Below are 27,711 nucleotides of genomic sequence, written 5' to 3'. Positions count from 1 at the left end.
ATTATCTGAAAAGGTTTCATGAAATTCTGTTGTGTGGTTTGAGAGGAGTTGCGATGACAAAAGGTTGCAGTAGTATATTGGGCAAATAAGTTCAAAGGGGCGTAACTCCTGGAAAAAAAATTGAATCGTAATTTCCTGTCGATATGCACATCTACGTAGTATGTCCTTATTATCTGAAAAGGTTTCATGAAATTCTGTTGTGTGGTTTGAGAGGAGTTGCGATGACAAACTGTTGCAGTAGTACATTAAAGTAAATAAGTTCAAAGGGGCGTAACTCCTAGAAAAAGAATTGAATCGTAATTTTCTGTCGATATGCACAACTACATAGAATGTCCTTATTATCTAAAAAGGTTTCATGAAATTCTGTTGTGTGGTTTGAGAGGAGTTGCGATGACAAGAAACAGGACTGACGGACTGAAGGACTGACGGACTGACAGACTGACAGACTGACAGACGGACGGATGGGTCAAAAACATTATACCCTCCGCAACTCGTTGCGTGGGGTATAATAAAGTTAAAGAATGGAAACCAATTTTGGAATGTACGGACGGACAGATGTACAGACGGACAAAGGGTAAAACTTAATGCTACGGCCGGGGCATAAAAATCCTGATATTGGTAAAACATTGTCATTAAAGGACATTAACTCTTAAAAAAAAGTAAATTAGTAGTTTCAGTGATACATGTATTAACATTTTTGTAAACCTTGATATGTCGACTATACAGTATGGGTTTATCACATTGTTGAAAGCCGTACTGTTCCCTATAATTGCTTACACCCACTTCATTTAAGCCGACTATTCAGTATGGGTTTTTCTCATTGTTGCTAATACATAAGCATTGGTAAACAAATCATTAAAGGGCAATAACCACTATAGGCGACAATTTGATGGTGTCAGTATGTTAAAATCTTATAATATCTTGTATTGTTGTCAATTTTCATTAGAGATATGACCAATCTGCACTGGAATACAAGGAACTAATACACTCATAGACAAACAGATAAACATAAACATCCCTTATCAGACACTGTCAGTTTCACTAACCTTAAAGTAAGCTGAAAAAGTAATTATTAATGCCAAACCAGAATATCAATTTGGCATGGACTCACATTAACAAATCTTATATGGCTGACAAAAAACATGAACACTTTTGTAAAATGTATATTTATAACAAAAAATATATAATTCATAGAAAACAAATACATGCAGTTATATATTTAAATAAAAGAGTAGACAAATGACAGCATTTTTCATTAAATTGGCATTGAAGGTAGTATCCCCCCTTATTGGTCACTACTCCATGTTACAATTAACAATGGCAATAATTTTCTGGATTTTCCACAAAACTTATTTTGTAAAGCACCAACTGTTCTCTGCTTAGGACCATTTTTTGTTTTGTCTTGCAGGAATGTTACTTTGCTATTCTTAAGATGTCATGTTCTCTTTGACTTTGTTTCTATCTTGTGCTATATAAATTTTACTTTGTCCATTCTTACATTGTCGTCTACATGGTTTTATTTCTGTCTTTCATTGTCCTGCAGACAAGTTTTCTTCAACATCCTTTATATCAACTTTTTATTTTGTATTATCCTTCAATAAGTGTTACTTTGCCCAAGCTCCAATCTTCGTCTGCTTTGGTTTATTTTCTGCCTTGTCTTCCGTCATCCATGATTCAAATATCGATTCCATCTTCCTACGAGTAGCTGGATTACCATTGTTTACAGTTGGCAATATTTGATCAGGTCTGATATACTGTATAAATCTTTTTAATTCTAGATAGCTGCTATGTTCACTGTATGGTAAACCTAAAAATATATATATATATACATAAATAACTAGACATCATTGAGATGGGAGCCATCTCTGTGGGCCCAGCTATGAATAACCTGTGGTAAAAAATTTGTATCTTTACCATAGGACATGGGGTTGTCAACTGAGACCAGAGTTTTTGACCTTGACCTTTGTCCTAGTAAGTTGTACATACATTATGACACACCCTCTGGTGTTGGTAAATATACATGTCAAGTATAAACTTTGAAATCATAACGGTTCTCAAGATATAGAGCGGACACGATCTTTACCATAGGACATGGGGTTGTCAACTGAATCCAAAGTTTTTGACCTAGGAAGTTGTACATACATTATGACACACCCTCTGGTGTTGGTTAATATACATGTCAAATATAAAGTATGAAATTATAACGGTTCTCTAGATATGGAGCATCACAATTTGTTATGGACGGACAGACGGACTGATCACTATAGGGCGACCCGCCATTCGGCAGGGCCCTAATAAATAAATAACTTTTTTTTATACAGCATGCATGTAGGTTTCAAATAAATATATCAGTTGGAACTTTAAAAATCTTAGGAAATCTCCCTCTTTAACCACACTCCTGAAAAGAAGTCTTACTCTCCTACTTTGGAGATAAAAATCTTCAAAGTTCTACCTTTCACCATAATTTCCCTACAAGAAGTGTTTTGACAAAGGATAAACATAAAGGTCAATGAACTAATTTCTGTAAGAAGCTGTCATAAATGCATCCTTATATCCTGATAAGTTATATATAATTGTTGGTTATTTTGAATCTGAGATTAGAGCTGAACATTTAACATGTTTATGTTTAAAGACCATGATATATAACCTAAGTCACCATCATGTGGCCCCTGTTCATCTGTTTTATGAAAATATTAAAAATGCCTTTGTTATTCTCTATGGCAGAATTATATACATGTACATTGTACGATTAATAAACAAATAAATGTTAGAAAAATGTGCACATGTGTACTGACATACCATATATCTTAATTTCTTTATTTCCTTTAGGTTTGATTTGATCTAATGATACCATTTTATCATTGTAAGTCCATCCTGTTGGTTCTATGGCTACCACATTATTATAATCTGTTCTTAACTTAGATCTATGTTCATGTAAGCCCTGAAAAAAAGGGAGAAAATTCATAAACCAATCAAATATTTTAAAACTTTATTTCACTTAAAGGAATGCTCCACTCACCAATTGGACTTTAACCATGAATAAAGCAATTACTTCAACAAACCGTATGGATCATCTAACTAGCGCGGTTCTTACCCAGTATTAATTCTGGTCTATATACCTACAGTTAACAAATAAATACGATTGCTGAAGGAGAAATAGTCCATGCTATATTGTCATCAATTAATCATGGAGACGAACCAAATGTTCAAAATGAAAGATTGATGTGCAACTTATGGTGGATTTTGTTTTTATGATCATTTAGTTTACAATATGTTATACAGTGAGAATTAGTATATGACAAAAACTGTTCTTTTTCAAACTTTAACACTAAAATGTAAAGTTTGTATCCACAATAAAAAAAGTCACTTACATCATAAAAAAGTATCTTTCAACAGTCACAACAGCTTTGTTTTAGACAAATTATGAAAAATTGTAATAATCAATAATAAGTAGATTAACTTGATACTATACATACACACAAAATTTTGCCAATGGTCTTGAAACAAATACTAGGGCTTACCCTTGTATATTACTCCGGGAGAAGGTTTTTTTTTTGCTTCTTTACTCCTTCAAAACCAATATTGATTGCCTTATGAATATTTTTAGTCTTTATGTGAGGAATTCACAGTTAAAATCTTTTTTAAATTAAAAAAAAAAAGAAAAAAAAGGAATAGGATTTTTAAATCATGATCTTGTATGTTCAACAGAAAATTATTTTGTTAAGGATGCTTAATATTGCAGGTTGGTTTTTTCTTTATATTTTTATAATGCAAGCAAACAGAGATCTATTCTTTTCAGTCTCAAAAGTGGTCACTGTGTAAATTAGTGCAAAACAACAATTAAATCTTTGGAAAATAACATACTGTCTAAGTCGCCTTAAAAAAGAGCAAATGAGAGGCTGAAGATAGCAAAGGGATAGTCAGACTCTTATAAAACTGACAATCTCATAGCACAAAATCAAAATAAGGAAAATATCAACTTTACCGTTCTGGCAACAGCAGTTTCTTTTCTAACTATAATAAACTGTTATCACAGAGATATGTCTCGCCTTTTTTGTAATTTTGATAATGCAAATGTTGAAACTAAAATAGCAATACTTTAACATGAAAGTTATGCAAATATTCAAAGTCGATGAACCATGACTGAAGGTACATGGCTAAACAATCTCCATGGAATGAGATGTGCCAATGCTAATACAACTGCAAACCAAATACCATTGACTTATTATAAGTCGTTCCCTTTAAACAAACCTAAACACAAACATTAACTTGTAAACTATGTAAAAGTTTAAAAGTCAATGAACCATGATCAGGGGTGGGTCTATATAATCTCCATGGAAACGATACTTGCAAATGCCAATAAATATGCATACCAAATATCATTGACTTAACAACAGTTCATCTTAAACTGATCTAATCACAAACTAATACATGTAAACTAAGCAAAAGTTTCAAAGTAAATAGACCATGACTGAGGGGGCGGGGCCAAATATTCTCCATGGAAATGAGATGTGCTAATGCTTATACAACTGAACACCAATTAACATTGGCCTACCACTAATGGTTCCCCTTGAACTGACCTAATCACAAACTAATACATGTTAACTTAGCAAAATTTTCAAAGTCAAATAATCTCCATGGAAATGAGATATGCCAATGCTTATACAACTGCATACCAAATATCATTGACCTACCACTAGTGGTTCCCCATAAATTGACCTAATCACAAACTAATACATGTAAACTATGAAAAGTTTCAAAGTCAATAGACCTTGACTGAGGGGGCGGGGCCAAATAATCTCCATGGTAATGAGATGTGCCAATGCTTATTCAACTGCATACCAAATATCATTGACCTACCACTAGTGGTTCCCCATAAATTGACCTAATCACAAACTAATACATGTTAACTATGAAAAGTTTCAAAGTCAATAGACCTTGACTGAGGTGGGCAGGGCCAAATAATCTTCAAGGTCATGAGATGTGCCAATGCTAATATAACTGCATACCAAATATCATTGACCTACCACTAGTGGTTCACCATGAACTAGACCTAATCACAAACTAATACATTGTTGACGCCGTCACCGTCGCCGCCAAAGCCGGAAACAGCATACCTATGTCTCGATTTTTGACTTCGTCAAGGCGAGACAAAAATTGGTTTTTACAAAATTAAAATAATATACATAAGTATTGTTTCCATAACATACTTGTAGATTAAGTTTTCCCATTGGTAAAACATGGAGAAATGTTTCATTGGCATCTAAAGTCAATCTGGCTGAAAGATCAGGATCCTCTAAACACTCCAGGACTTTGTACTTGTCTCTCTGAACACATATCTTACAGTCAAATCTTCTTGCAATTGCTGAAAAATATTGAAATAAAGGTTTCATCATGGTGTATGGATAGTTTCAAGAGAGTGATTAATTTCCAAAATTTAGATAGCAAAAAAGAACAAGCTGTATCTACACGGACTTGCAAGAAATAAGGAAGGTTTTAATTTGATCCCTAGATACAATCATATACAGTTACTGTTTATTTAAAGTTGGAAATTTCCCAAAGGATTGTTTTGAGAAACTGGATTACGAATAAATCCCATAATTATGATATTTACGAAAGATAAGAATCAAGAACAAGAAAGACCTGAAATTAAAAATTTCAAACAGGTATGGCTCTAGTTATCACAAAATTTAAACTCCATAAAAATAAATCATTTTATAGTCTACAAAGACATTTCCCAATTACAATGCCAGATACCATAGACAATTATGTTTGGTGTTTTTTTACACTTGATCATTAAATCAAATTAACCAAGTAATCTCAAATCAACTGTCACCCTTACTTTAATCCAATGATTTCTACATGTATCTTATCAAGAAAAAAAAAAAAAAAAAACAATTCATTTTCAATATTGTGAAAAGATGGATAATTCATATTTTGGTATTACAAAGTTTTGTTGTATCCAACATGCAAAAATTTAGAGTAAACTATAAAATTGGTAAAACCTAGTTATGACTATATTTTAAAATTTGAGAATTTTACAAATGCTGTTATATCTCCATCCTTACAAATCATGCATATGGAAGTTTTCCTTAACAAAAAGATGATTTTGTTCAACTGAAATATAAACCTGTAAATATCCTCTCTTTCCCAATTGTATAGGATCCACATACTACCAAGGTTTTAGGTTTCTCTGTCATTATTTTATCCACTAAGGAAACTCCAAACTCAATCACAAGTTTCTGGGGTGGAAATGCATACTTCGGATCACAATATCTGGAAAAGATGAATCAGGCAAGATGACAAATATTTTTTCAGATAGTTTTTTCTCAAAGTTAATATCAGTATTTAATGTGTAACCAGTGTATTTATTTTTTTTACCCTAATTACTCTTTTCCATTATGAAAATTGGTTGAAACCTATATAGTCATGATAGTGTTAACACCAACAGACTAGAGTAAGAGTATCTAGGATGGCCTCTAGACTAAGAGTATCTAGGATGACCTCTAGACTAAGAGTATCTAGGATGGCCTCTAGACTAAGAGTATCTAGGATGGCCTCTAGACTAAGAGTATCTAGGATGGCCTCTAGACTAAGAGTATCTAGGATGGCCTCTAGACTAAGATTATCTAGGATGGCCTCTAGACTAAGAGTATCTAGGATGGCCTCTAGACTAAGAGTATCTAGGATGGCCTCTAATTGGGACTATTTTGCATATTTTTAGAGTTTACTTAATTGTTGATTTTTTTACAAGTAAATATCAGTTCATTTAGAAATTTATGGATATACCGCAAATCTTGAACAGCTAACTAACAATAATTAACGAGTTGGTGTTGAATACCATTTTTTTGTGATCATGATCAATGTGAAAGGTTAAGAAACTATGCATTCATTAATTACACCTACGTAGTATCTAAATATAACTGATGTATTCGTACGTTCTGAAGACATTTCATTTCTTCCATTGATGGATCAGCTCTGAAATCTCCAGTATGTAGGATTAACCTTCCTTGTTGTGTCTTAAATAGAAACAAGACAGATCCTGGACAACTGAAATGCAAAAATTGCTAGTATTATTCAATTACCGTTTTAAATTTATTACATTATTTGCTATAACATCTCATCTGAGCAATTTTCTGATTTAACAATGAAATTAGAATTTTGTGAAGAAATTTTGTGTCAAAATATAAATTCCATAAGTAATGACATAACTACAACAATTCAACTTTCATTTTATTCAGATTTCCTGTTTGGTAGTAGAATTTTGAACATATTTGTGACTTTTAATAAACATTTTTAGATTTTCAGGTGTTTAAAAAATCTTTCCTATTTTTCCATTTTATCATTTCTCATATAGCATAGTAGATAATATGCAACCAAACAACAAATAACAACAAAAACAAAAAATTCACAGTAAGTGTTCAAACCATATATCAATCTGTAAACTAATTCTAGTAGTCTTGACAAAGTGCGAATGGATTGAACAGAGACGTATGTATATATATATGTATTAGGGCTTTTCCAGAAAAAAATGTATGGGGGGGGGGGGGGGGGGGGGGGGGGGGGGGGTTAGAAGGCACTTTATATTAACAATACATGGGTGATTGGTAATCAGATGAACTTTTCACACAATAATGCACTATGATTCTCAATTACAATTGTCTGGTTGATTCTCAATTACAATTATCTAGGTGATTCTCAATTACAATTGTCTGGGTGATTCTCAATTACAATTGCCTGGGTGATTCTGAATTACAATTGTATGGGTGATTCTGAATTACAATTGTATGGGTGATTCTGAATTACAATTGTATGGGTGATTCTCAATTACAATTGTCTGGGTGATTCTGAATTACAATTGTCTGGTGATTCTCAATTACAATTGTATGGGGGATTCTGAATTACAATTGTCTGGGTGTCAGGTGCTGACAAAAACCTGCCTTCCAACACCCCCTCCCCCCATACATTTTTTCTGGAACAGCCCTTACATAAAATGAAAATTGTAACATAAAGATGTTTACTTCAGCACCTTGACATTAACTACAGAGGGGTGTTGAAGTTAAACTAACTTTCATTGCTGAACTCAAAGGGGTTTTAAAGTTAGAGTAGACATTATTTAGTACAAAACTTTCAATGTAAGGTTATCTTTTGTGTATGTGACACACATTCTAGTAGTGGTGAATAGACACCTGAACTCTGAGGGGTTTTAAAGTTACAGAGCTGAAATAATATTTGTAAATATGCACAGGTGTGGCTAAGTTGAACTAAGTGTTTGGCCTTGACTTTCAGTGTACATTTTTCTTCCTTGTTCTAGACACACCTTCTACATGTTCTAGTAGTGGTGCATAATCATGCCAAGTTTAATCTATTAACTCAAAGGGATTTTAAATTAGAGAGCAGAAATAATTTGTGATGAACTAACACACAAACTGATTACTATAGGCCTTCAACCTATTAATATACAGGGACCTAAATATCAGTAAGTTGTTTTCCATAACATTTGAGACCTACTGGTTATCGTCTAGGAGTAAGACCTCAGTGCCTTCCACCTATTAATATACAGGGACCTAAATATCAGTAAGTTGTCTTCCATAACATTTGAGACCTACTGGTTATCGTCTAGGAGTAAGACCTCAGTGCCTTCCACCTATTAATCTACAGGGCCCAAACTATCAGTAAGTTGGTTTACATATCATTTGAGACCTACTGGTTAGCTAGGTGTAAGACCTCAGTGCCTTCCACCGATTAATCTACAGGGCCCTAACTACCTTGGATTATAGTAATATTTGAGACCTACTGGTTAGCCTCTAGGAGTAAGACCTCAGTACCTTCCACTGACTAATCTACAGGGCCCTAACTACTTTGGATTATAGTAATATTTGAGACCTACTGGTTAGCTTCTAGGAGTAAGACCTCAGTTCCTTCCACAGTGCATGGTGTATTCATTGGTAAATCATGGACTATATCTGGATTGATTCCGATCCTTGATTTGATGAGGTTACCAGTCACCTACAATGTACAAAACATTATCTCAGTGTATTACTACACGTGGAATATAAAATATATGTTAAAACATGAAAGCCATTTATTCTTAAAAATAAATAAAATAAAAGAAGAATGTGTCTGAGGACACGAATATCCCCACTCAAGCTTTGCAATTTTCCAAGTTAAAAGGGTGTGTGTTGTGGGTCTTAGCATTGTGTATGAGTTTCATAAAATTTTGATGAGGAAAACTTGTTAGTGTGTGGAATGAAAATGGGACGGACTGGGGGACGGTCAAGGTTAACACTTAATGCCCCAATTGCCTAAGGCGGGGGCATAAAGATATTCATTTATCATATTACAATGTTAAAAAGCCATCATTAAAAATTAAATTTAAATAAACTTTCTACATTTTGGCAATTTTAATTTCTTTTTGGCAAAGTGGTAAACAAAAAGGTCAGATGATACCTGCCAGACACACATTCAAACCTTACAATCATTCCATGAACCAAATATACCTGTCCTATTGCTTATAGTACTTGAAAAACAGACCAAAACACAATAAAATGCTCCGCAGGGAGCAGCTTGATACGACCGCAGAGGTCGAACCCTGAACAGTTGGGGCAAGTATGGACACAACATTCAAGCTTGATACAGCTCTGAATTTGGATTGTGATTAAATATTTGACACAGCATAGGTTTCTGACACAGAATGAATGTGGTCTAAGAAATTAAAAATTTTAAATTGGACATTCACCTATTATGGTCCAATATCCAAAATCTAAATACATGGTTAGATTCAGCATATCAAAGAACCCCAAGAATTCAATTTTTGATGAAATCAAACAAAGTTTAATTTTGGACCCTTTTGACCTCAATGTGGACAAAGTTGATAACGGGGCCCAAAAATCAAAAATCAAAATACATGGTTAGATTCAGAATATCAAAGAACCCCATATATTCAATTTTTGTTGAAATCAAACAAAGTTTAATTTTGGACCCCGATTTGGACCAACTTGAAAACTAGGCCCATAATCAAAAATCTAAATACATGTTTAGATTCAGCATATCAAAGAACCCTAAAAATTCAATTTTTGTTAAAATCAAACTAAGTTTAATTTTTGACCCTTTGGACCTTAATGTAGACCAATTTGAAAAGGGAACCAAAAATTAAGAATCTAAATACACGGTTAGATTCGGCATATCAAAGAACCCCAATAATTCAATTTTTGATGAAATCAAACAAAGTTAAATTTTGGACCCTTTGGACCTCAATGTGGACCAATTTAAAAACGGGGCCCAAAATCCAAAAACTTAATACACGGTTAGATTCAGCATATTAAAGAACCCCAAGAATTCAAGAATAAAACCCCATTGAAATTGATCAAGAAATAAGCAATTTATACGAAGTATCTTCTTTTGCACAATACTGTGCAATTAAATATTTCTTGCTATTGCGCAATACTGTACAATTGACAATTTCTTCCTATTGCGCAATATTGTGCTATTGGATATTTCTTGCTATTGCGCAATACTGTGCAATTGAAGATTTCTTGCTATTGCGCAATACTGTGCAATTGAAGATTTCTTGCTATTGTGCAATACTGTGCAATTGAAAATTTCTAGCTATTGCACAATACTTATTATATAATAATTTACACATCCTGTTTGGTGTGTATCTCCTACCATATCATTATTATTTGCTTTTAAATATAAATCAGAAATAACCAACTTAAAATGGAAAATTTTAAAAGAAAAAAAAAGAAAGAAAAAAAATCCCCCCCCCCCCCCAAATTTTTTGAACCCCCTTATGATTCATCACCCCCAAACTCAATCCCAGCCTTCCCTTTGTGGTATGGTACCTTGCAGTACAATTTCAGAGAGATCCATACACTTGAACACAAGTTATTGTCTGGAAACTAGAAAAATGCTTGTTTTTGGCCCCTTTTTGGCCCCCAATTCCTAAACGTTTCGGGCAATTACCCCCAAACTCAATTCCAGCTTTCCCTTTGTGATATGGAACCTTGTAGTACAATTTCAGAAATATCCAAACACTTACACACAAGTTATTGTCATGAAACTAGAAAAATGCTTGGTTTTTGCCCCTTCTTTGGCCCCTAATTCCTAAAATTTTGAGGCAATTACCCCCAAAATCAATTACAGCCTTCCCTTTGTGATATTAAACCTTGTGGTACAATGTCAGAGAGATCCATACACTTACACACAAGTTATTGTCTGGAAGTTACAAAAATGCTTATTTTTGGCCCCTTTTTGGCCCCTAATTCCTTAACTGTTGGTACCATAACCCCCAAAATCAATCCAAACCTTCCTTTCGTGGTATTGAACCTTATGGTAAAATTTCATGAAGTTAGAGTGCGAAAACCAATGTGTTTTCGGACGACGCCGGACGACGACGACGACGACGCCAACGTCATACCAATATACGACCAAAAAATTTTTAATTTTTGCGGTCGTATAAAAATTTAACATTAACCAATGAACCATGAAAATGAGGTCAAGGTCAGATGACACCTGCAAGACTGACATGTATCCATTACAATCATTCAATGTGAGAAACGGACCTAATCATGTAACTTTAACCTTGATCACTGATATGTGAAATGAGGTTGAGGTCAGGTGAACCCCGTCTGGCAGACATGTAGATGAACCCATATACCAAATATAGATATCCTATTACTCATAATAAGTGAGAAACTCATATGACAAAAAAACTATAATTTGTTTTCAAGCAGTCGCTTAACCATGAAAATGAGATCAAGGACAATAGACATATGACAGACGGAAACTTTGTAACATAAGGTATCTGCATACAAGATATGAAGCATCCAGGTCTTCTACCTCCTCTAATGTAAAGCTTTATTCAAATAGTTTACGCCGCCACCACCGGATAATTATACCAAAATCATTTGCATACTGCAACAGGCGAGACAAAAATCACAGCTCTCTATTTGTGTCTTATGAGGGTTGAGCAATATTAAGGTTTATTTCTAAACAGATAAATTAGCACAAAAAAAGACATTTGACAGATTTCAACTAATTTCTAGTATTTAATTCCACAAATGAATAAGACGGACGTCCTTAATCGAAACCAAAATTCATTCAGAAATTAAACTATATCAGTGATTTTGCTAGCGCTCGTCATTTTCGTTATTTACGAAACAGTTTTCAAAATGACGAAAGTATTTCAAATCAATTTCGTCACTAAATTAGGAAAGTGTAAAATATTTTTGCATGAAAATACTATAATTCTACCTGTCTTCATGTTTCTGACAAGTTTATGACCCTCAGCTAATTAAAGTTTACAACAGGTGTTAAAAGTTGTGATTACAGGTAATCCGCTGATCGCCATCAGATGGGTCAATAATCCGTTAATTATTAATAAACCTCGTAATTGACCATCATAATTATTTATCCTAGTAAAATCAGTCAGTAGGCATTTCAATTTCAATATTTGTCAAACGATCACAATTTGCAGTTCGTTTATCAAAGTTTCGTCATTTGAACAAAATTGTTTTCCCCCGGACAGTTCGCATTTTAATTCCCAACGATCACATTTTGCAGTTCGTTTGTCGTAGTTTCGTAAAATGAACATATTTTCGTCATGTTTGATATAACTTTTCATCAAAACCTTTCGACAATTTCGATTAAAAAGATGGAACTTTATTCAAAACGTTCAGAAATATTTTCACGAGTCAAACAGGTGCTTCCTTTACTATGTACTGCGCATGCGTGAAAGTATTCATATAAATTTATAGACACTAAAACTTAAAATACGAAATCATTTAGTATCAAATTAAACGAGAGAGACAAATATATTTCTTACTAAGCAACCTTATTTTAAAAAATGATAATTTCCTGCCTTTTGTTAAACACGAACTAATCCGTAGATGAATCCGGATTCATTCTGAATTTATTATCCACTTGTCACTTCCCGTTTCATTTCGTTTAAAAATCGAAAGTTAACATGATCTTTTCTCGATTAATTTACAATTTAGTCATTAGAATCGTTCCAATAAGGATTGTTACAAATCCTTGTTTCCAACTTTAAAGAAATGAATTCCAAATATCGATTTAAATGTATTAACAAGAATAATGATTATGCAGTGAAAAAGTCGTTACAAGTTCAGCTATACTGTGGTTTTAAAAAAGAGGCACCCAACTTTTGTTGATCAGGAATGTCCCCTGAAAATAACTGAAGTGAAATTGTGAACTAGATTTCCAGATCCATGGTCTTATCTTCATATTTAAGCATTACATCAGTCAAATCATGCAGTAACTGCAAAACATTTGTACCATGCCTAAGGCCTTCAAAGATCCTAGTCATTGAAGGACTTAGGTATATGCATAGCTAGTAATATACGTCCTTGATCCCTTGCTGTTACCCAAAACAAGGTTGATTTTCATATTGCGCAAAAGTGACTAAAGCCCTCAAAATCCTAGCTGAAACCCTGACTATATATTGTTATTCAGACATAAATCAATAAATACCTTGCTACAGTAAATTGGACTGGAAAATTTTTTGGTAAGTCCTCTGTAATGGTCATAGTGAAAATGTGACAGGAAATAAGCTTTGCATCCTGGGACATTGCCATAACAGAAGGCATCTACTGTGAATCCTGTTTCTATGAAATAAAATAAATCAATTTATATGTTCATACATGTTAAACATAAAATGTTAATCCTTGGATATTGGAATAACAAAAGTCCTTGGATATTGGAAAAAACAACAGTCTTTGGATATTGGAATAACAAAAGTCCTTGGATATTGGAATAACAAAAATCCTTTATCAACAATTTGAAACTGAATCATGTTCATAAATGTAACGACTGTATAACATTTATTATAAGTTTAATAAATAAAACACTGCATCATGCAATTTATTTTAAATGATGGCAGCAGTAATATACACAGAGTGGTCTCAATGTTAAGAGATGTTATTAACTTAGTTTAGATGATTTTAATTGAAGTGATAGCAATCATAGCACATATAGCAGTATAGTTAACCTTTTCAAAATAATAATTCTTATTATTTTATTCAATTTTTTATATCCAAGATATCTTTTTTTCATATTTTTCTAATAAAAATACATATGTATGAATCCTTTTTCTTAATTGAAAAATAAATTGTTAACCTCATTTGGTCTCTGGTGGAGTGTTGTCTCTTTATGAATCATACCACATCTTTTTTTACAGTTATGTTCATGATAAATGACACAATTATATTGAGCATGAGAACAAGTTTAACCCCAGTAGAAACCATTTTAACTTCAAATAAAACAGAAGCTTAAATAGACTGGATTCCCCTCAGTGCATGCACCCAATTGAAAAATAAACAGGGTAGTTATATTTCCATTAAACATGTTAGATGCATGAAACCTGATAATAGAAAATTTCCATGTAACTGACTTATATCATGTATATAGTATAATGCTATTAAATGTCAGTAAATTCCAATTAATGTTAATGTCAAACCTGGTATTTTTTTGTAAAATGGACAATTTCTAACTGGTTTTGTTGACTGGTTTCCTTTACCACTATTCTCAATACCAAGTACATTTTGTAGCTCTTTGTCATCTTTAGTTATAATTTTTCTGGTCCTCGGAAGTGACTCTTTTTCTTTGACATGTTTGCTATTAACTGAACTCATTAAAATATCAGTTGCATTTTTCACTAATGCTGATTTAAAATCTTTTGAGGTAGCGCCCAAGTCTATACAAGGTTCTGATGCTGACTTTTTCATAGAATTCATTAAAACTTCGTTTAAATTCTTCTCTCTAACAACATTGTCACATGATTCTGTACTGGACAGCTGACTAGGAATAGCTCCATTTAATTTACTCTTAATACTCAAAGAATTGTTAGAACTATTTGGAATATTATTATTGCTGGTGTTTGTATTTGTCTTATCTTTCGACCCTTTGTTTGTCCTTGATCCTGAAAAGAACGATAACAAAGATGGCTGATTTTTTATATCAGATTGTTGTTTTAATAATTTAGATTTTTTATTTGATCCCATTACCATGATTACATTAACAACTTTAGACTTTTTTCCACTTTTTGTCCGAGTCATTGTAGCAGAATTTATTGATCCCTGAGAGGAAGGAACACTATCAGATTTTTTAATATCACAGGTTGAAATATATTGCACATCACTATCAGTGTCGTCTGTATCTAGTACGACTAAATCATCTAAATGTTTGTCTTTCTGCTCATTACTACAAAGATCTGTATCAGTAGAAAGCTTACTTGTCATTTCATTATTACTGAATTCTACATCACTTGGGTGCTTATCAGCAAATTCGTTTCCCTCAAATTTTAGTTTTTCAGAATTTTGACATGTCAACTTACTATTCACAATCTTATACTCTTTTTTACAGCTTTGTTTCCAAAACTTTTGTGATTTTTCTGAGTCATTAGAATTGGTGTTTTCTACACTTTCCATCCTTCTCCTGTAATTGGCAAAAAAAGACTTTGACTGAGAATTACTGTCTTCACTGGCATCAATATCAGATACAGATTTTCCACTTTGCACTATTTCATTTTCATCGTCTTCAAAGAGTTGTTGGCTGAGATGAGAATCTTCATCTCCAGAATCGACACCAATTTGTTTTTCTTTTTCAGATTTCACATGCTGACTTCCACTTGTTGGCATATCATGTTCACATTGTTCCAACGATTCTAGCCGTTCATCACAGGTTATCATATCATGTTCACATTGTTCTAACGATTCTAGCGGTTCATCACAGGTTATCAAATCATTTTCACTTTTCTGAGAACAATATGTTGCCTCTTTGAATGCCTCTTCAAGATAACTTGTTAAATCTCTTGGACTTTTCACTTCGCCATCATCTTCTAAAACATCTTGTGATGACTTGGAATTAGATGGACTACATTTGTTTATGACTGCTTGGGAGTTATTAGAGGTATTGTTTGTGACATCTTGTGAAGACTTAGATTTAGATGGACTACATATATTCATGACTTCTGGGGAGTGACTTGAGGTATTGTTTGTGACTGCAACAGTATCCTCAGTGTCGTCATGTGATGACCGAGGTTTAGATGGACTACATATATTAATGACTACTTGTGAGTTACTAGAGGTATTGTTTGTGACAATTTGTGATGAGGTAGATCTATTTTCAATAGATAAGCTACTGCTCTTTGCACTTTCAGACAATTCAAAATGTGTTTCTGAACAAGTTTGACTTCCTTTAAAGTTAAGTCTAGTTTTGCCTTTCTTTTGTTTTTCTGTAATAGAAAGTAACTGAGATTAAATGTGTACATGTGTACATGTGTTACATGTGTTACATGTGTTACATGCTTCATTTAAAGAAGAAACATATATAGCAGTTATAATGGGTAAAAACAAAACAAGAATGCATGTGTTGTACAATGTTGTAGTGCTAAGCAATTCCACACTTGTAATTCTAAGTATCTAAAACGGAAATAAATTGTCTGACAGTTCTGAAAAGTGCACAAACATTTCAACTGATCATGTGACTTGAAATGAAGTCGTTGTTTTTTTTCCTCCAATCATTCAATAATATTGAGATTCAAAATGTCGGTCATTTAGGAATTAACAGGAAGTAAGTATATGACAGATATCAGATATCAATTGACAGAAAAGAAAGCAATATAACAACACTTCACAAATTTTGTAGCATAATGGGTTCATTTTCCACAACATTGACATAGAGTTTGTTCATTGTGCTGAGTAGAGACTTTAGTTAGTTTCCACATGCTTTAGTGTAGCATCCATGATTGCAAGTTCCTTATGCTTCAAAGATTGTGACATTTGGGATGTCCACTTTACTACTCCTAACGTCATGCACAAGTATTTATCATCGGCAATGTGCTACTTTATAAAAGACTTACGGTGCAGTCCGGTGGATCCGCGCACCTAAGACTTATGACTTCACTTCATTCAACTGATAAAATCAATAGTTGAATAATAGTGTGTGATCACATTCATAACATACTTTTATTTCATAAAATCTTCTGTTTGTATGGTTTCACCCTCAAGATTTTGTGTAATGTGTGTCCAAAATTAGGGAAACCCCTGTTCTGAGGGTTCCTCCGATGTTCGGTGATTTCGCGCATGCTTTCCAAAAATAGCTTATTTTGAATACAGGAAAGATTTGACACTACGAAATATAGCTGAATTTGAACCAAACACAATGCCAAGGATGCACAGCAAAAATAATTTCCGTTTGATATAAATTTTTCTGAAATAAAACAAATTTTATCTGATGATGAAATTTTTAATGGAAATTGGCCAAATATTGTAAATCACGGGATTGCAGTTATTAATTAACTCTTGAACTTATCAGTTTTATTCTTTTTTATCCCTTCGGAAGGTTAAAACAATAACTAGAACGATTTTAATTGTGTTACTGTGTTGATATTAGGAAATCAGCTAATGCGCGATATCACCGGCTGTGCGGACACCGGGGACTCCACTGTAACCATATATTTTTCATTGCATTTTCACTAATATTGGCATGAAAGAGATAAGTTGTGGATGTTGTTGCATATTATTTGTTTAAACATCTGTTTCCATTACTACTGTTTTATTCCTCTACTAAAATTTCATTGAATTCTTGGAAAAATCCCTTTCGCAATTTGTTATTGACATCTCAACAATGAGTCATCATCTATTTTTAGGTCATGTGGCACTCTTTTTTCTCATAGGGCCAAGAATAAAAAAGCATTTTTAACAAGTCTTTAAGTATGCAGATTTATTTAGATCAGAAAATGGTTTGATAAAACAAAACCTGCTGAATATTGGCTTGTACAGAGTAAATTAATCACATGCCATTGAATGCAAATTGAATAAAAAAATACTTTGATGCATAAATGACATTTTGAGCATTGTTATAGTTCTGGACTTGTCAATTGACCATTGGAAGTCACATGTAGAAATTGGAATAATTGTTGTAGGGAGTATACCAAAGATATTAAGTCCCAATTTTTTTTCTTCAAGATATCTATTTGTTATTCGATCTCAAATTTATTCTGTAATGTTCAAATAAATAATACAAAAGGCCTGACCTATATATTGTTGCACATAAAAACCACTTTCCAAGACAAAGTTCACAAACTTACAAGCATGTCTACTTATATTACAGAATCGGGTCACAATATGAAACAAAGACAGATTGATAGATATAAGAAGATGTGGTATGAGTGCCAATGAGACAACTCTCCATGTTTCTGAAGCTATTTATGAATTTTATGTGTATCAGACTGTTTGCAAATAAGTAAAGAATATTTACATTCACAGTGCATAACATTTGCTCCAAGCTTGTGATTTTTTTTTTCGTTTCGAGTTTGGGTCAATATATGCTCTCATATTTTTATAAGCAAATTGATTATTTTTTCTAGTATGTTGTATATATGTGTTCAGTTTTGCTCTATTAGTCTGCATATCTATCGAAATAATTGTGCAGTCTGTTCATATCATCCCATTCAATGAAATAACCTGGCTCTGTTAATTTTTCATTAAAAAAAAATGAATAAATGTCCTAGACCGTCTCTGTAAACAAATAATTCTTCTTTACCTATCTGGTCAGCTCTTGTTTTTCTTTGTCTGTATTCGGCCAACTGTTTATGACTAAACCTCCAAAAATGGCTTTGTATTGTACAATCACAGTCTGCTCCTTCAGAACATTCTATAATATAAATGACAGCATACATGTATACATCTACTGCTTCTCAACACTGGAAATAAACAGGGCCATAGAAACTTAATAAGACTACAAACATTTGGCTACTTTATCTTTTGTTTTACTGGAATAAAGAAATTAGCTCTTAAAACTACAGGGGTACACCTGAATGTTCTGCTAAAAACACGGCTACTGATAAGCCAAATTGAGTGACATCATAGGTAGCAAAACTGCACAGAAAAGAACAAAACTATAGGTAAAGGGCAGCTTGTAACATTTAAAGATTGCCCTAATCTCCCCCAAGTAATACAATAAATCTTAAAAATAGAAATTATAAACTTCTCCAAAAATGACTCTTCTTAATCTTTAGCTTCTATTCATGAATATAAGAAGATGTGGTTTGATTGCCAATGAGACCAAAAGATGTAGATTTAACTCCTGTTAATTTATTTTCATGGATACCAATTTTTTTTGATAGACAAAAAGTTTTACTTTCGTAGATATATGATTTCAGGATTTAGCCATCATCAGCATACATTTTGTACAAGCATAATTACAATGTATATAGAAAATGTGTACCTGTTGGTGTTGATCATTTAAATTCATGGTTTACTGTTTGTTACCAAAGAAATCCACAAAATTGGTATCCCATGAATAATAATGAATCTACAGTAAAAAGTTTTTATCAATACCAGTACCTGATTCAGGTTTATAGTTATCTATACATTCTGATGCATGCCAGGTAGAAGTTTCTATCACTAAGTATATAGTTTATCAATACCTGATTCAGGTTTATAGCTAGTTATCCATACATTCTGATGCATGCCAGGTAGAAGTTTCTATCACTAAGTATATAGTTTATCAATACCAGTACCTGATTCAGGTTTATAGTTATCTATACATTCTGATGCATGCCAGGTAGAAGTTTCTATCACTAAGTATATAGTTTATCAATACCAGTACCTGATTCAGGTTTATAGTTATCCATACATTCTGATGCATGCCAGGTAGAAGTTTCTATCACTAAGTATATAGTTTATCAATACCTGATTCAGGTTTATAGCTAGTTATCCATACATTCTGATGCATGCCAGGTAGAAGTTTCTATCACTAAGTATATAGTTTATCAATACCAGTACCTGATTCAGGTTTATAGTTATCTATACATTCTGATGCATGCCAGGTGGTAGTTTCTATCACTAAGTATATAGTTTATCAATACCAGTACCTGATTCAGGTTTATAGTTATCTATACATTCTGATGCATGCCAGGTAGGAGTTTCTATCACTAAGTATATAGTTTATCAATACCTGATTCAGGTTTATAGTTATCTATACATTCTGATGCATGCCAGGTAGGAGTTTCTATCACTAAGGCAGAAAATGGCATCTGACAAGCAGGACAATATCCATCATACTTCTTTCTTTCTCTTTTTGGAGTTTTGCTCTTCGGTGTCTTTCTCTTCTGTCTAGTGGTTCCCTGAGATTTTGAAGGAGTGGACTCTACCTTATTTTGAGCCTTATTCTTGTCTCTTTTTTGATTTCTTGATAATTTTTTTGTGTTTTCTTCCTTTTTCTTTTTGTCTTCTGTGACCAAATTCTGAAAAATGTGAAAAAGTTCAGAAACAAAAATATGTGCCTATAGGAAGTCATCCCCAGCTCACAGTATGTGTCAAAGTTCAGTGCACTGGGAAATCAGGGCCAAAATCATAATTCATCAAATAATTTTAAAAGTGAACCTGACAATGACCATGTGTACTAAGTATGTTTTAAGTTGATGTGAGTGACCACAACTTCATGTTTAACATCCTTAACAAAAAAATATAATACTGTAAATTCAGAAATTTAATTATAACGAGGTTTTTATAAATGCAAAAAATGTGATTGTGTGAGCATCACAATAATAAATACTAGCATTCTGATATCTGATACATATGTCTGTACGGAGATTTCCTTGAAATCACAATAATAAATACTTGCATTCTGATATCTGATACATATGTCTGTACAGAGATTTCCTTGAAATCACAATAATAAATACTTGCATTCTGATATCTGATACATATGTCTGTACAGAGATTTCCTTGAAATCACAATAATAAATACTAGCATTCTGATATCTGATACATATGTCTGTACGGAGATTACCTTGAAATCACAAAAATAAATACTTGCATTCTGATATCTGATACATATGTCTGTACGGAGATTTCCTTGAAATCACAATAATAAATACTTGCATTCTGATATCTGATACATATGTCTGTACGGAGATTTCCTTGAAATCAATAATAAATACTTGCATTCTGATATCTGATACATATGTCTGTATGGAGATTTCCTTGAAATCACAATAATATAATAAATACTTGCATTCTGACATCTGATACATATGTCTGCACGGAGATTTCCTTGAAATCACAATATTAAATACTTGCATTCTGATATCTGATACATATGTCTGTACGGAGATTTCCTTGAAATCACAATAATAAATACTTGCATTCTGATATCTGATACATATGTCTGTACGGAGATTTCCTTGAAATCACAATGATACACACTAGCATTCTGATATCTGATACATATGTCTGTACGGAGATTTCCTTGAAATCACAATAATAAATACTTGCATTCTGATATCTGATACATATGTCTGTACGGAGATTTCCTTGAAATCAATAATAAATACTTGCATTCTGATATCTGATACATATGTCTGTATGGAGATTTCCTTGAAATCACAATAATATAATAAATACTTGCATTCTGATATCTGATACATATGTCTGCACGGAGATTTCCTTGAAATCACAATAATAAATACTTGCATTCTGATATCTGATACATATGTCTGTACGGAGATTTCCTTGAAATCACAATAATAAATACTTGCATTCTGATATCTGATACATATGTCTGTACGGAGATTTCCTTGAAATCACAATGATACATACTCGCATTCTGATATCTGATACATATGTCTGTACGGAGATTTCCTTGAAATCACAATAATAAATACTTGCATTCTGATATCTGATACATACATGTATGTCTGTACGGAGATTTCCTTGAAATCACAATAATAAATACTTGCATTCTGATATCTGATATATATGTCTGTACGGAGATTTCCTTGAAATCACAATAATTTAATCTTGCATTTTTGTCTTTTTTTCAAAAATTGCATTAATAAATGCATGCAATAATTTCTGAATTTACAGTACATGTATGTTTGATAAGAATCCGTACTTTTTATTGGGTAAAAACAATCGTAAGGCGATTCAAGATCATATTTAGTTTCTAAAAAAAATGCAACATTCAGGATTGCACAAGTGCACATGCTTTTCATAAACTTTGCAACAATGCAATACAAAAAAAAACAATGCATACGAAAACAAACAAAAAGCTTGATATAATTTGTAATTCTATGGTTGTACAATTTCAATGTAATCATTAGAATTGAATGCATCTTTCTGTAGTTTTACAGGGTTGTAAAAACATGATTGTGAACACAACTTAAATATGAAGCATTTTGTGTGCATCAGTATACTCCAAAACAGGTATCAATTTCTAGTAGGGATGTCAATGAGTACTTGGAGTATTGCTTGGTAATACTGTGGATCTAATACCAAAATTATACTCGACTAATTGGTTTCCTAGTAGATTGTCATTGTCTTCTTTTAATAAAATTGATTTTTATTGAGAGCATCTCTTGGGGAAATTAAATAGTAACCTTTGATTAATCAAATTCAAAATATGTTTGAATGTTTGCACTTGTCATTTAAAATTCCTCCAAAAAGAGGTTGGCTATGCACGTGAGCAGCTTTCCTACGCTTGTCTTAGTCATTCCACCACGTCTATACCGTAAGAGCAAATATTTTCATTTGCAACACTGTTAGTTATGAAACAAAGTGGAGAAACCAACTCTGGCCAGAAAAGGTTGACAAGATATTTCTAAATAAGAACAAATTGTTGCACTCTGTGGTGACCCTTGAGAATGGTTAACCTTATCAGTAAGTTATAATCATCACCCTTTTGTTAATCATTAACAATGTTTTCTTTGCGATTACTAAATACATGTACTGTCGTTTAATCTGGTTTGACTTTGTAATCATTTGTCAATAGGTGTTTATGAAATTATTGACAAGATTATTGTTTTCATAATTTAGTGCACATAGTAAAATAAATGAGCTATAAATTATGGTATAAAATTCCTGGGACTATTATCTATTCCTAGATAATAATGTTGAGGGTTTTACGTCCATTAGACAATAACCCACAATAAGTAAAATGGGTATAATCAGACTGTCCCCAAGACCCTGTCAGACTTACTGAAGTGTTTGCAGTTTTACTTCTCAAATTACTTGTTTCAGTGATTTTAAAATGTCTGTGTACATTTTTGTGAAAATTTTCAATTTTTAAATGCTGAAATCACTTTAAAAGGCGATTCTGAAATCACTTTTGTAAGCAGTACCCCTGACTGCCTACACCTACAGAATAGAATAGAATAGAATAAAAAAATTCATTTTAAGTCTGGGTTTCATGAACATTACAAACATATAAGCTCTGTAGAGCATTTTGCCGACATTAATAACAATAACAACACATACAATATTAAGAATTCGAAAACAGGACAAACACTACAAGAAAAAAAAGAAATCAGCTGATCCAAAGGACAACAGCAAATACAAGGAACTAAAAAGACTGGTGCAGAGAGAAATCAGACGGGCATACTGGAAATACATAGAGGACATTATAACACCAGATCCAAATAAAGACAAAAAACCAAACTGTATGAAGCGTTTCTGGACATTCATCAAACACAAAAGATCAGATGGAAATCAAATACCACCTTTACGAGTAATGGGCTACTCCATCCAGACCCAGTTGAAAAGGCAAACATCTTAAATAAGCAGTTTCAATCAGCTTTTTCAGATAAAATAAATTTCACAAACACTGAATTTAAAGACCGTTGCAACATGACAAATGAACTTTACCCTTCACTACAGGACTTAAACATCACTGAAAATGGCATAATAAAATTATTATCAAATCTGAACCCATATAAGGCTGCTGGACCAGACTCTATAACATTAAGGGTACTAAAAGAACTTTCATCAGATATTGCGCCAATATTAACAACTATCTTCAGGCAGTCCTATGAAACAGGTGACTTACCAGATATTTGGAAAAGAGCAAACGTAAGTCCAATATTCAAGAAGGTAAAACGGTTTGACGCAATAAACTACCGTCCAGTCTCACTTATTGCTGTAAAATCATGGAGCACATTGTAACAAGCCACATAATGACCCATGCTGACAAACATGATATACTTTACCCATTACAACATGGATTCAGGAGAGGCCTATCCTGCGAAACACAACTGATAGACTTCATAAATGACATCACCATAAACATGGATGCAGGGAAACAAACAGACTGCCTAATTATGGATTTTTCAAAGGCCTTCGATAAAGTAAGTCACAGTTTACTAATACACAAACTGGATCACTATGGCATCAGAGGTAAAACCAACAAATGGATACAAAATTTCCTTTCTGACAGGAAACAAGTGGTAGTTGTAGAAGGGGAAAAATCTGACACAATCAATGTAGAATCAGGCGTCCCACAAGGCTCTGTACTTGGACCCAGTTTGTTCCTCTTCTACATAAACGACATGCCAGAAGGTATTCGCTCAAGGGTTAGACTCTTTGCAGATGACACCATAGTTTATCTGACCATTGCATCAGACGCAGACAGTGTGAACCTACAAGAAGACCTCAACAAACTTGCAATCTGGGAAACAAAATGGAAAATGCATGGCCTTTCATCCTGATAAATGCAATGTACTAACAATTACAAGAAAACGCAAACCTATTGTTAGAGAGTACAAATTGCATGGCCACACAAAATATCCCGTAACTTAAACAGCAATGGTTTCACATTACCAACATGTAGAACAGAAGTGAGGAAAGAATCGTTCTATCCAAGAACAATAAGGGACTGGAACGCACTGTCACTCACCTCCACCAGTGCAGGTAGACTTGAAAGTTTCAAGACTGATCTACATGAGACAATTTGGACCACCGTCCAGGATTAACCTCACTGCATATAGAATGTATAGCACAACAATTTTCACATATTTTTATCTAAAATATTTACATGCGCATCCAAAAGTGGCAAAATAATCAGTTTATTGACGGTGGCTGCAAAATGGTAGAAGTAGAAGTAGAAGAAGACATATAGGACATACATATTATTAGACATGCAAAGTAAGACAGCTATATAGCATTAAGCAAAATGTTCATATATAAAAGCAAAGCACAAACAAGTAAAGATTATAAGCACATGCAATCAGTTGCAAACTAATGGAACACGTCATAACAAAACACTTAATTAACCACTTAGAAAAAAACAACCTATTATACGACCTCCAGCACGGCTTCAGACACTCTAGATCATGTGAAACACAACTTCTATCTTTCATACAAGAACTAGCTTCAAATTCAGACAATAGCACCCAAACAGACCTTATAATTATGGACTTTGCCAAAGCCTTTGACAAAGTCCCACATCAAAGACTCTTATATAAACTACATTTCTATGGTATACAAAATGAAACACTTAACTGGATCTCTGCCTTTTTATCCAACCGCACACAAACAGTTGTCCTGGATGGAGAGTCATCAGATGTTGCTCCAGTTACTTCTGGTGTCCCACAGGGAACAGTTCTGGGTCCCGTTCTATTCCTGGTATATATAAACGACCTACCAGAATATTTGAAATCCAGTAAACTCAGACTGTTCGCAGACGACAGCATCATTTACAAAAGCATCAAATCTAAAAAAGATTGTGATAGCCTTCAGGAAGATCTTGATGCTGCTGCAAAGTGGGAAGAAGACTGGCTGATGGCTTTCCATCCTGACAAATGTACAGTTCTCACTGCCTCAAACAAGAAAAATACAATTAAACACGACTACATCCTTCACAGCCATACCCTAGAATCTGTCTCCTCCGCTAAATATCTTGGTATAACACTGCAATCCGACTTAAAATGGACCCAGCATACAAACAACATCATTGGTAATGCTAATAAAAGCCTAGGCTTTCTAAAAAGAAATCTAAAAACATCCATCACAAACATTAAGTCTCAGGCGTACCTAGCACTTGTCCGACCAAAACTAGAATATGCTTGTTCGGTTTGAAACCCTCCTACTGCTGAACAATGCAATAAACTTGAGATGGTTCAACGTCGGGCTGCTAGGTATGCCTGTAATCGTTATCACAACACCAGTAGCGTTACAGACATGCTCAATACTCTAAATTGGCCTACCTTACAATAACGCAGACTTAAAACTAGACTTATAATGTTCTATAAAATTGTTCACCATATTGTCACTGTACCATCAGAATTACTCATACCAACAGACAATAGAACCCGACAAATTCATCCACAAACTTACAGACACCTACTTACATTTAAAGACTGCTACAAATATTCATTTTTTCCGTTTACTATTACACAATGGAATGTACTACCTCCAAAGGTAGTACTTTCTCCCACTCTAAATATTTTTAGAGAACAGTCATGACAGTTGACACCTACTGTTCTCTACAATATAGAACAGTAAACCTAGTAGTTATGTATATAGTTTTAACCACATGTCATGTTAGTATTTGTTTATTTTTGGCACTATTCTTTTGTAAATATTTATTTATTATTATCCTACGCATGCGCAACAGTTAGTAATCATCAAAAATCTGATGGATAACTGGATACCATAAGAAGAAGAAGAAAGCAGACGAAATAAATAAAGCAAATCTAGTTCGGGTTAATAAACAGTATATTTTTTAACCTTTTTCTTCTTTTTCATTAAAGGTATGTATTCAAAATCTTCCTCATCCATAATTCATCTTGAAGTATATTCCATATCACCTATTTTTTTCTATTTTCTGGCATGATATTTTTGCTGTCGATTGCATATTCCCGCGAGTTTGTTTACTTCCGACCCAAAAGGACATGCAAAAATAATTACTGCGACCCGACTCAATAGTTTCTAACCCTTATTTTATACAACAATGTTCAGGTGTAATATTATTTGCTGACTACTACTACTTTAAATACAAGCAGCGGATTCCAGTTTAGCTTAATATAGTAGATTCATTGCTAGTGTTGTTGTGAGTTCGCGGGAATCCCGCACGCGACAGGTGAGCTCGACTCCAATCTTAATTGACTAGGATTGTTAGGCTTCCTACCGAAGGTGGTGGTTCTCTCCGGGCACTCCGGCTTCCTCTACCAATAAAAACTGACTGTCACGAAATAACACGAAAGTCTGAAAGTGGCGTTTAACACCAAACAATCAATCAATCATTGCTAGTGTAGCGGATTGGATTTGTTGTCATTTAACTTTTACTGAAAAATATTTCGTATAATGTTAAATCACACAGGCACTTGTGCCTGTGTTAAATCATTACAAATAAGTCACATTTATTCGACTTTGGTAATTATAATTATTCATAAAAAAATATTTATTAATATTCAGAAATTCATTTATCTTGTTTTGATTTTTTTTTTTAAATATAACTGACCAAAATTTGGAAGCTTTGAAATTTATATATTAGTATTTGGAATCAGTGAAATTACTTTGAGATGGTATGTCAGTTGATAATGATTTGGAGAGGTGATGCTAAGCTTTAATTGTTTAACGTTTCCTACAAAGACCACAGTTGTATGATTATGACTGCTTGAAAAATGTTCTCATTCAGATGTTCAATCCTAAGGAGAGGCTGACATATTCTAAATTTCACATAAGAGTTTTTAGTTTGAAGGAAAACGAAACAATTTCTAAATTTGGTCAGCGTTTTAAGATTCTAGCTCATAAATCTTATCCTGATAATTTTTCAGATTTAGATGTGTATATATTAGGGTTGTTAATATCCAAGTGTAAAGCAAATGGAGGTTTTCATTACTCCGCATTTACAAAACTTTTTGATTCACTAGTCTGGTCTGTAATTGAATATGGTGCTGCTTTAATTATG

At 33.3% G+C, this 27,711-nt stretch overlaps 1 protein-coding gene across 3 annotated transcripts; it reads right to left on the bottom strand.

Moving 5' to 3' along the window:
* Positions 1-1,147: 1,147 nt before the first annotated feature.
* On the bottom strand, positions 1,148-26,687 carry LOC127736243 (DNA cross-link repair 1A protein-like). Of its 3 annotated transcripts, none has more exons than XM_052246835.1 (11): positions 26,529-26,687; positions 19,981-20,269; positions 18,565-18,675; positions 14,477-16,252; positions 13,492-13,625; positions 8,891-9,009; positions 6,907-7,050; positions 6,131-6,276; positions 5,211-5,365; positions 2,800-2,941; positions 1,148-1,807 (listed from the first exon to the last, which is right to left on the bottom strand). In XM_052246835.1, exons 1-11 carry the CDS (start codon positions 26,577-26,579, stop codon positions 1,605-1,607), a joined length of 3,270 nt encoding a protein of 1,089 aa, XP_052102795.1. In that variant the 5' UTR covers positions 26,580-26,687; the 3' UTR covers positions 1,148-1,604. The 3 variants fall into 3 exon arrangements, with proteins under 3 accessions (XP_052102795.1, XP_052102798.1, XP_052102796.1); XM_052246838.1 differs by having other exon boundaries at positions 14,477-14,938; XM_052246836.1 differs by lacking the exon at positions 26,529-26,687 and adding an exon at positions 19,633-19,715 and having other exon boundaries at positions 19,892-19,996.
* Positions 26,688-27,711: the final 1,024 nt, after the last annotated feature.

Source organism: Mytilus californianus, unplaced genomic scaffold, assembly GCF_021869535.1.
Source record: "Mytilus californianus isolate M0D057914Y unplaced genomic scaffold, xbMytCali1.0.p SCAF_3, whole genome shotgun sequence".
NCBI lineage: Eukaryota > Metazoa > Mollusca > Bivalvia > Mytilida > Mytilidae > Mytilus > Mytilus californianus.
Note: the sequence above shows the minus strand (reverse complement) of the source record. Positions and strands in the feature narration are given on the sequence as shown.